Raw genomic sequence first — 11,103 nt, forward strand, 5'->3', positions numbered from 1 at the left:
CTGTGACAGTTAGATGACTCAGTTCAAAACTAGATTTTAGTTCTCCAATTTTTTCAGTTTACTCGTCATGGTTACTTCTACTCAGTCTGGAGCTCCAGTCAGGCTTTAGAAACAGAATATTTTGTCAGAAACCTTCATCATAAACTTGAAGCATGAAGTTTGAAAGTTGTAGGGAAGTGAATATGCATAAGTCATGATAGGGTAGTTTAGCTTACTTTATATTTGATTTGAACATCTCTCATGAACAGTCTCTCTTTTCACGTGTAACACTTTTCACTGTGTCAAAAAATAGTTCTGTCAAAACTACTTTTAAAATAAATAAATGAGCAGGAAAACAAAACCACAGAATATGACTAAAAATGTTTTGTTGCTGGTGTAGATCTCAAGTAACATTTTTGTTCACCTCTGATTGGCATTCAGTGCAGTCTGCAGCCTGCAGGGTGCTGCTAATCTCATCATGGCCACTGAAGCATAGACTACTAAGTATCTCGTCATGAGGAAAAACAGTTAAGTCAAGAATTCAACTTATTTCTTCATGGTGTTATGGATCCCAGAGTCTCCTACTAGAATCTTTGTGTGATTAATTATAAGTTTGATTGAAGGTAAGCTTTCACTAAGGAGTGTACTTACACCCTCTTCACATGAACTTCAGATTTTCAGAATCAAAGTAGCTCAAAAGGTTGTCACTGGCATTGTGTGCCACGTAGATATCTTTCACACATTATCAGGTGGCAGAGATAAAGGCACACACAATACAGAGAACAGGTAATCTGATAAGTCATTTGTTTTTGTCATTGTATTGTGAGACTTATACAACTCACCATTTTGTTCATAAGATTAAGACCTTAAGGACTTACATTTCTGTATATACTGAAGGGGTTGAAACAAGGTCAAGACCACACACACTTTTTAATCACCATTTTTCAAACTATGCATTGTAATAAAAGTCCAACAAGTTTCATTTGCAGCAGCTTTTCAGTGAATAACTGCTTTGACCTATTTTTTTCAGAGAGAAATAAAAGATGATGATGTAAGTTATGCATTTTTGGTGCTCAGGGAGATGTTTATGGTTTAATAGCTTAACCATTGCAGGAACTGGATTTTTTTAATGTTCTGACACATCGGACTTTGTTGGATGATGCATGTAGGTTAAGAGGCACAAATTATGTTAGGAATTTTAGCAAGACATGCTTGTAGACTGCATTTAAAGTTGATATTCTGGAGACTGAGTAAAATGGGACTGAGGTGAGAAACAGTCATTACCTCAGATAAAATCAGATTTATTGACCATATACTTTGAGTATTGTACAAAGTCAGAAGCCAGTAACTGCAATAGCATGCATATACTGAAGCATAACCTCGAACTGATATGCATAATTGAGAGGATGGTCAGTTGGGAGTAAATTTCTAGAGAAGGACTGCAGATGTACGTAAGCGCCTCTTCATTCCCCCTGGTTTTTCAGACAGCAATCTCTGAAATCTGAATTTGAAGCCAACATCTTTCAATAAATTGTCCAGATGACAATCCTTCCTCCCAGATTAAGTGTCTTATCCACTCTGAAGACGTGGTTGTGTCGCCTTCTTTGTCACCAATTCAGTTTTCTGCCATGACAGATGGCAGTCCAGATTTTAATATTTTCATAAAGAAAATGTTCTTTTAAATATTTCATTTAAAATGACTAGTTCATTTAAAAACTAGTTCAGCTTTATCAGTGGCAAAGTATCTCTGTTACCACAAACATGGAGTATAGTCAACATGTAAAAAGAGTCTATTTATTGGATTATACAATATTTCACAAATAAAATACATGTCTTCATTAGATTTAACGGATTCGTGTTGTTCGATTAACTTGTGTAGGCCCATTTGCTGATTGATTATGTAAATTCAAGAAGTTGGGGAAAATGTCTTTCTTCTCTTTTACAGGTTTTACGGTAGATATATCCCAGAACCGGAAGTGGCCGTGACGACTTCCTTGGCAACGAGAAGCTTGCTCTGCGGAGTATTTATGTATAGCATGTAGCTGAACGCACCCATGGAAAGATGTTTCTGATTGGCTTGTGTTGTTTTACAGTTGTTTTATTTTATTAGAGGCATTTTCTTTAGATACAGTGATGGAAATTAAGTTGTAACAAGCGACGTAGGAGATATAATACGAGCTAACTGTCAAGTTAACATAAGCTATGTAGCTAATGCTAATCAGCTATCCATAACGTTACTTCGTTGTTGACAGCAACATGTCTGTTTGACGAAATGAATTCCCGCCAGTGGTGTCGTGCCGTTCAGTTATTTCTCGTCTTGTGTGGTCGTTTGGCAAACGCAGCCACAGAGTCAGGGGTCACTTCAACGGTTAACTCAACCCCTACCACCGGGGAGTCTTTCAGCTCACCAACCCCTGCTCCGGGCGGTACCGAGGCTGTGGACTCGGCCAGTGTTGACACCACTGAGGCAGCTGCCCTCAACTTCACTCAGGACTCTCCAAACACGACGCTGACTGTGTCTGAAGCTCCCACTGTGGCCACTGAAGAGCCCCCTGCAACCACTGCCCAACCTCTGGTGACTTCAGAGGGTACCTTACATCTCTTCTTCATGTTATTGAGTGAAACTGTCAGTCCAGCTACCTTTGTTTTCATTCTGCAACAAGTCCTTTGTTTAGGCCGAGTGTCTCCAATGTGCTGTATGATCCATCAAACTGCCCCCCCACTGTTTAAGTCAAAGAGTGAGGAAGAAAGGTGGCATCACTTAATGTAATGTGAATAAATCATTAAAATATTACCTCATCTGTGAACATGTCTGTCTGAGTAACATCAGATAGATGTACACTGACCATGTTGGTTGCTTATCAATGAAGACAACAATTCCCATGATCTCACACTGCTACATCTTTTGTTCTGGTTCAGAGTCCCCTAGTGGCCGAAATTACATACTGTGCATTTAAATCAGTGAACCTGGTAACACACTTGACTAACACAAGTATTTTCTGTTGTCGTCCAGGTTGTCTCTGTGATTTAACCCCTGATTTCTGTGACATTGGCTGCTGTTGTGACAAAGTTGATTGCGGTATCACGAACTTGAGCACCGTCTTCACCGGATGTCCACAGAAATACATGTAAGTCTTCTGCACAGTACGCTCTGATGTTAAAGCACATTAGAGGCAGATCATTTGCCTTTAAAGAAACCATTTTATTTTACAGATCAGGAGTCTGCATTGAGAAATGGCTGATGTTCAGGGCCAACGTGGATTCGTCTCTCATCACTGTGACCGATTCTTTGTTTTGCGTCCGTACTGAAGGTACATAGATGCAACGAGAATATAACAATTTAAAAGACATTCTATAGTTTATATTTAAATTAATTAACATTAACCACAGCTATCACCAGGGGAATCACTGATTATATTACAGCAAATGCTAAAATCTCCATTTCTTAAAAACTTCTCCCAACAGAAAAAGCATCCCAGTCCCTGCCGGCTCTACCTCAGTATCCAGCCTTAGGGGACTCGTACCATTTCTCACCTCCAGCACCTACAAGCATCAGACACAGCAGAGGTTTCTACAGGGTAAACAATAGTGATTTTCTTGTAAGTTTTGATAATAATAAACTCTTGCGATGTAAGGGTGCTAGTGTACTGTGGGTATTTTTTGTAGGTCGATGATGTCATCCAGACGTACTTCTCCAGCTCGTCTGTGCGGGGCCTCCTTCGTCAGCCATCTCCAGGGGCTGCTGGTGCATTCTGTGTCAATCGCAACCCTGCAAGTAAGTTCACACCAAATGATGTTAAAGGGACAAAACACATAATACTGTGCATAATGTTGTGCCTGTATATCACAACCATATTAAGCACTGTAACTCTTATTTCTAAATACTTTGTTTTTCTCCGCTTGCAGAGTTCATGAGGTCTGTATCTCTGTCTTGTGCCCGCATGTTAACTCCTCAGTCATGCACCACAGACCCAAGTCTCAACGCCCGCTCCTACTTCTCTGACCTGAATCTGATCAAGGTCAGCTAGTCTGCCGACACTCAATGCTTTTATGTAGATAATTACTGTAATAATCTCAGAGCAGATGGGCTAACATCAGCATTTTTTTTAATTACAGGTTCCAGTAGTGGAGACAGCACTAGTGTCAGACTTTCTGGTAAGTCACCGACTGTACATACATTCATTGCATCGTTTCCTGATATTTTTAGGAACTTTTTCCTCAATTCTCTGTCTGTATTATGTTTATTTTAAAATTTTAACAATCAAACACACTGAATAGGTTTCTTTACTAAGAGTTAATTCTATTTAAAGCTGTTTTTTCTTCGAACGTAAGAGCTTTATTCACTCGTTTCAGGTCCCAGTTACCCCGCTGTCTGAGTGGCCTGAACCAAGCAGAGAAAACAACTCTTGTGTCAATGTGGTGAAAAAGGTGCGTAGGAAAGAATTTGTGGGGTTTTTTCCCCTACCACATTTGTCTCATAAATCACAAATTGTCTCCTACAGGTGGAGTTTATCATAGGATACAATGGCAGAGGGGAGCTCCTGAATGCAACAGTGAACGTGGTCTTAGCTGATGTGGATCCAAATCAGTTGCTGTTGCAGACACACTCTGTACTGTTCCAGGTAGCCTGCTAAAGCCCCAGAATTCACCGTTAAATGAGCTACAGATATGAACATTGTGATTAATGCCATTTCTCTCCTCCAGCTGGTGACATCCAGTCCATCCTCAAGGGGACCGAATCCTGCAGTCGGACTCAGAGCTGGATCTCTTGTCATTGGTCGTTTTGCTGGAGAAGTGAAGCCTGTATCCTTACAAATAACATCATGAACTGCTCTTTACGTTTCATTTATCCACGAAGCTTAGAGCCAATTAATGCATCGCAGTTCCTTGACAGCGAGTTAGCTGAGGACATTGGGGGTGTCGCAGAGTGGGGAGTGTTCCTCTGACCCCAGCAGGCGAGCACCCATCCTCTTCACACACAACACCATCACTGGTTGCACATTCAGGTGAGTCTAGTTTTAACTGACTACATGAAGGGTAGAGGTGAGAGATTGAATTGTATTCCATCTTGTCATTTCACTCTCTCCATGCGCTGTTGAGGTCCCCAACTGGTGACTGCTCAGAGCTGCGATCCCAGATTTACGGGATCTTGCAGGGACTTGCTACGCCCGATGTGATCGCCATGAACTGGGGCTCCCAGCCGAACTGGACGAGAGTCATCACTCAGGAGTGTCCTGTCAGCATGCAGGTACACTTCATCAGGAATGAAGAAAAACAGTCTTGAAGATCATTACACTTGATTGAGAAGTCCTTTACAGCTGTTTGGCTCCACTATCTTGGATGTAGTTGTATAAACGGAGCAGTGGTTTGAATCTATGATCTTGTGTTTCTCCTATTCACAGTCATGTATTTTGTCCCCTTTCTCAGGAAACATGTGAATCAGGCTGCATCCTCCCCAACTCTCTCTCCATCCAAATGCTGTGGGCTCGCCAGGGTCTCCTAGACCTTCCCCAGAAATACATCCTGGGGGGCAAATACCTTTTTAAGTGTCAAAAATATAAGGTAGGCACACATACTCTGTTATTGTGAAGCCAGGATCATACACACACGTAGTTCTCCTCTATAAAAATTGTCCAAACACTGTTCTTGTTTTTCTTTTTTCAGTGTCCTATGACGTCCCCTATCGATCTAACCACCGAAGTGACATTTGTTGACATTACACTTTACCCAGAACCCCCCAGGGGCTCCCCTCAGCCTAACTGGAAGTTTCCATTTGGCTTCTTCACCAGAGGCACAGCTGAGCTGGACGGGCACTTTATTGTTAACAGCAGTGACGCTGAGAAGGTCACATGGAGTTTAATGCTGTTCACAATAATGTTACTAACAGGATTAGAATTCTTCACCAGGTAGTCGGATTGTTACAGAGAAGCAGCCAGAGCATTTCTAAAGTTTTGAGGGTTTCTTGTCTTGAGGAAAACGTTGTAAATGAAACTATTTTCACTGCGTGATTTTTTACAAAATAAAGAGTTATCCATTTGAACAAAACACCTTAATTTATTCTTTTGTACATTTGCAGGAATAAATACATTTTTACAAGATTTCTTACGTGGCCTTATTTCACTGAGGTAAAGACGCATTTCATGCACACAGCTCCTCTCCTCTCTCCTCCTTTTGGTACGATTGTTTTCGTCTCCTCTTTTGTTCTGTGTGGCGTACGTAGTTGAGGAGATGGACGATTGCAGCTGGAGTGATGCCTTGCAAACGTGTAGCAGCACCCAGCTGGAGGATAAAACTCGGTATTAGTTGCATATAAATTTTTATGTGACAGCACAAAAGTTTATTTCACTTAGCCAATAGCTGACAGACATATTGGCTCTTCTGCAGGTAGAAAGAATGATTTCAGAAAGTAATAAATACACTATACACTGAATGTGCAGACTCACAGTGCTGGGTCGAACTCTGTCCAAAATCTCTCTGACTTCCTTGGAAAGTGACACCGGCAGAGAGAAATAGTCTATGTCCTGTGGAAGAGACATGTTCTCCTCCTTCTGGATTCTCTCAATCTCTAACCTCTGTAGTTTACAGTGTGGCCGGTACACCGCTGAGCAACAGGAGAAATGTTTTATTGACAGGGAATTAACTGTTGTGGCAACAATGCAGAGGTATAACTGAGCCAACTATTATAATTACCCTCTATCTTGAGTCTTTGTGAGAACTCCATGAAAGGTGAAAGGCACTCCGGGAAGGCAGATGCCAACATCTCAAATGTGACATCATTGTACTGCAGCATGTTCATACCACTGAAGGAAGAAGCCACGAATTAACAGTCAGGACCAAAAATCGACCACAGGTTATACTTTGACTTTTTAAAATCTTCGTCACTCACGTCAGGGTGGAGTTCTTAGCCTCACTTATATAGATGCTGGGCAGCTTTTCTCTCCAGGTGGGGGTGGACACAGTGAGAGCCTGAAGGGCTTCCAGTGCATCCTGCAGACTGTCCCGCACTCTCACGGCCTCCTGGTAGCGTAAAGAGGACACACATCCCACCTCCTCAAACCCTGAGGGAGGAAAAGGTTTGGAATGAGTTTGGGCTTTTAGGGAAGGTCAGCAGTGCACTGGATTTATGACTTGATTATCTTGTTTTAGTAATTATTGGAAACCAATATGGAAATTAAAAATAAAATCAGAAATAATCACCAAGCATGGACTGTGCCTACCTTTCAGAGTAAGACGGAGGTCAGCGTTGTCCGGCCTTAGCGAGGCTCTGAACTCGGCCCGGCTGGTGAACATGCGGTAGGGCTCTGTGACGCCTCGACTCACCAGATCATCAATGAGAACACCGATGTAACTCTCTGTCCGAGACAACATCACTGCTGGCATGGCGAGCGCCCAGCGGCCAGCGTTCACCCCTGCCCACAGGCCCTGTACAAACAAGATGTCGTGTGTTTGTAAATACTAAACAAACTAGATCCCCAACATTTTCCATGAGGAGGAAGGATCCACCCTCCACACCTCCAACTGTTACAACCAGCAACAAGTAATACCTGTTAGACAGAAACTTCCTCAGATTACACCTGCTGTTTATTAAGAATGTGATCAAGAGGTTCAACTAGCTCATTTGCTCATATGAGTATACAGGATGGTCTGTGCTTCCAGCTGTGTGCACATGTGTGTCCATCTGTGTGATGGAGTGTGGAAGCTACCTGTGCAGCGGCTTCCTCGTACCCCGTTGTTCCGTTAATCTGACCGGCCAGAAAGAGACCCTGGGTGTTTTTCACCTGGAGGGCAGGACTCAGCTGAGTGGGACACACAAAGTCGTACTGCACGCCGTAACCTGGAAGAGCCCGAAACACAAGAAACATTCAGGGAACACTTTACTGTCAGATCTGTGACAGCAGGCACTTAAACAGGACTCAGGAAGTGTACCGGGGGTGTGGATCTCCGCTCTGTGCATGGCGGGGATTTCTCTGATGAGGCGGAGCTGCACGTCAGGGGGCATGGTCATGGAGAGACCCTGAGGGTACAAAAGGTCAGAGGTCAACCCCTCAGGCTCCAGCCACACCTGGTGCCGTCGGCCCGGAAAGCGAAGCACTCGGGACTCAATTGAGGGGCAGTACCTGTGAGAGACGACGACTAGAGTTCAGAACACACTGTGTACAATGTTTGACATTAACATTATGTGTGTGTGTGTGTGTGTGTGTGTGTGTTTACCTGGGACCCTTGGCGTCTTCCTGTATGTGACAGTTGAGATGAAGACTCTCCATCACCACTCTCTCTACACCAGGAGTCGTATGGGTCAGGTGGCAGGAAAGCTGGTCTTCAGGCTTAAGATGAGTTTAGTTTAGACAAACCAATTAATTAATCATCAAACAAACAAACAAACAAACAAACAAACAAGCATTTTATATAAACTCTACCTTGCAGCGCGTGTGTGTATTAAGGAAGCTGAATGGAGTCGGTGTACTGTCAGGGGGCAATTCTGCAGCCAGGGAAAGGTCAACTGAGTCCTTCACAATCCTGGGAGGGGTACCGGTCCTCAGCCTGCCGATCCTCAGCCCCAGCCTCTCCCTCAGTGTCTGGGACAGCCCAGCACTCGACGGGGCTTCTCCAATCCGACCCCCTGGCGACGAGGTTTGGCCCATGAAGAGGGAGCCAGACAGGAACGTACCGGTAGTGAGAACCACGGAGCTGGCTGAGATTGGTTGGCTTCCATTTGCTGAGAAGACGTCAACAGAAATGGAAAATCATAAACTGATTAGCTTAGTTTTTCTTCTAATTGTCAGCTTATATTGGAAAATGTGTGCATTTTGCAATAATGTAAGTCTGGCTGAGATCGATATCAGATTTCAAACTCCAGTCTGATATTCCGAATTTAGTGAAGACACAATTTCATCTACTGACAGTCATGATAGCTCATTAAATATGCAGCACGTGCAGGTTGGTTTCCTACTAGACTGACTAATAAACAAAGACAAGATTGTCATGATTAACGAGAATTTCTCGGTTGAATAGTTTCATTTAATCCCCTAATCATAACAATAGTATAAAAAGCTAAATACTGGCTAATCAGCCCGTACCCAAACATATCCCAGTGACTCTGTGGTGTCCCGGCTCCTCTGGGTTTGGTTCTGTCACCAGCAGCTCCTCCACTGAGCCCTCCAACACTGTCAGCCTCGGAGTGGACAGCAGCTCAGACTGAAGAAGAAACAGCAGGCGTGAACATAGTTGACAACATTTTCTGAATCATTCGCAGAGAAAAAGGAAACCTTCTTTTACATCTGTGTACCTGGATGAATTCGCGGTAGAGCTGGCGGTCCAGCTGGGCCCTTGGGCCCCACACAGCAGGGCCTTTGCTACGATTCAGGATGGAGAAATGGATCCCAGCCCAGTCTCCTGCTCGACCACACAGCCCATCTAGGGCATCTACCTCCTTCACCAGCTGGCCCTTCCCCACTCCTCCCAGAGAGGGGTTGCAGGACAGAGCGCCTAGAAAGAAAAATAAGTCATCGGTTAAATTCACCAAAACCTGGCACAAAAACTAACTAGACGGACAGTCTGCAGTCTCTTCACTGAAGCCCTTCCTCTTACCGATGGTGTGTATTTTCTGTGTGACCAGGAGCGTCTCAGCTCCCACCCTGGCTGCTGCTGCCGCCGCCTCAGTCCCCGCGTGACCCCCACCCACGACAATGACATCATACTGCTGTCGAGCAAGGTGACTGGCACGTCTGGAAACCTGTACCAGGAAACTCTGCAGGGTGGGAAGCTTCTTTGACAACATGTGAGACGCACACCTGGAGAGGGAGGGTTACAAAGTAAAAACAGCTTTAATATTTACTTTAATAGAAATGACTTGATAGTACGATGGGACATGACTCCATATTTTGATATTTGCGCTGCTCTCATTGCTTTACATACTGCTGCTGAAGGGCAAGGTAATGAAAAGGAAAACAACTAACGCAGTTGGTTGTATGGTAGTCTGAGGCTTAGTGAGTCATTGAGATATGAATCAATCACTACAATTGAAAGGAAATATTAAGGTTAAAAGGGGCACTCCGCAGATTTTAGTGCAGTTTGTTCATCAAAAGTACTACTGTAAAAACTATTGTGTCATTTTTATGTGACACTTTCCAAAGGTTGAATGAAATTTAATTGAAATTGATCTCGGTGATGCCATCAGGAGTCAAAAGAAAGACACATCTGGATGAATTATGGGAGATGTAGGCTTAAGCATTACTGAAGCTTGATCCACTTGGGCTTAAACTAATGATATCTTTTTTGGCCTCTGCTTTCTAAAATCTCAGTTCAATCATTAAAAATCCCAATAGATTCTATATGAATTCAAGTCGACTGCTACCACTATTGATGAGGACATGACGTTTAGGTCTTCAGCATTTATTTAATTGATACTGAAACAGATTTTCGATGTAGCAGCACTATGAAATGTGGACCAAATCATTTCTGTGCATGTTTTGTTGTCTGTGTAACACATCCACGCAAACCACCGCAGCTTTAGTGCGGTGGTTCTTTCTTTACATTACATCGGACAGCAGGAAACTTATTTCACTTGAACATTTAACTTGCATCCATTTGAACGCGTGTGTGTGTACGTCGCAAGTAACATATTACTTAAGAGTATTACAAAAGGTAACGTTACTTACGATTCCGGCAGCTGACAGAGGAGGTCTTGTGTTAAAATTCAAGGGTGCTGGCAGAAAAGATGAGAGAGATTTACAAAAATGTCTTCGGCAACATTACAAAACTGTTCCTATGTGACACAGACGCTCTTTATGGAGGCCGCCATGCTGTGTGGAGCCTACAGTCGTAATAACGGGTGTATAGACGCACTGACAAAGTTGTTAAACCTAGGTCAAGCCGTTTTGCCTTGACAGTACCTGTCCTTATAAAGTGTAAATGGATTAATGAATAAATGACTAAATGAAGCGAGGGACAGCGACTCTAACTTAAAAAGGTGACGTGTGAAGGTTGAATAAATATCGAGGTGGTACAAAATAAACAAAAACAACTTTGATGTTTTGTGTGGTGATTGCCACGTGTACAGTAAAAAACCATCCATTCTTGTTTATATCGGAGATAAACTATCGATCAATCAATCTGATATCGATT

The 11,103-nt window shown here is 43.0% G+C and overlaps 2 protein-coding genes across 2 annotated transcripts; one reads left to right on the top strand and one right to left on the bottom strand.

Annotated features, from left to right (window-relative positions):
- The first annotated feature begins 1,970 nt into the window (after positions 1-1,970).
- LOC311249943 (tectonic-3-like) lies at positions 1,971-6,077 on the top strand. The gene is made up of 14 exons (XM_084341390.1): positions 1,971-2,567; positions 2,993-3,107; positions 3,193-3,290; positions 3,445-3,557; positions 3,646-3,754; positions 3,886-3,998; positions 4,096-4,134; positions 4,333-4,407; positions 4,482-4,601; positions 4,684-4,782; positions 4,882-4,985; positions 5,080-5,227; positions 5,407-5,541; positions 5,644-6,077. The coding sequence occupies exons 1-14, from the start codon at positions 2,252-2,254 to the stop codon at positions 5,887-5,889; spliced, it is 1,830 nt and encodes a 609-aa protein (XP_084197516.1). The 5' UTR covers positions 1,971-2,251; the 3' UTR covers positions 5,890-6,077.
- Positions 6,078-6,117: 40 nt separating this feature from the next.
- Positions 6,118-10,786, bottom strand: mto1 (mitochondrial tRNA translation optimization 1; the record flags this gene model as incomplete). The annotated part of the gene is made up of 13 exons (XM_084341389.1): positions 10,638-10,786; positions 9,568-9,770; positions 9,266-9,465; positions 9,057-9,174; positions 8,397-8,695; positions 8,191-8,303; positions 7,906-8,096; positions 7,683-7,813; positions 7,197-7,401; positions 6,866-7,037; positions 6,670-6,779; positions 6,423-6,580; positions 6,118-6,258 (listed from the first exon to the last, which is right to left on the bottom strand). Exons 2-13 carry the CDS (start codon positions 9,755-9,757, stop codon positions 6,118-6,120), a joined length of 2,028 nt encoding a protein of 675 aa, XP_084197515.1. The 5' UTR covers positions 9,758-9,770; positions 10,638-10,786.
- Positions 10,787-11,103: the final 317 nt, after the last annotated feature.

The sequence above is a fragment of the Pagrus pagrus genome (genome assembly GCF_965226575.1).
Source record: "Pagrus pagrus genome assembly, chromosome: 21".
NCBI lineage: Eukaryota > Metazoa > Chordata > Actinopteri > Spariformes > Sparidae > Pagrus > Pagrus pagrus.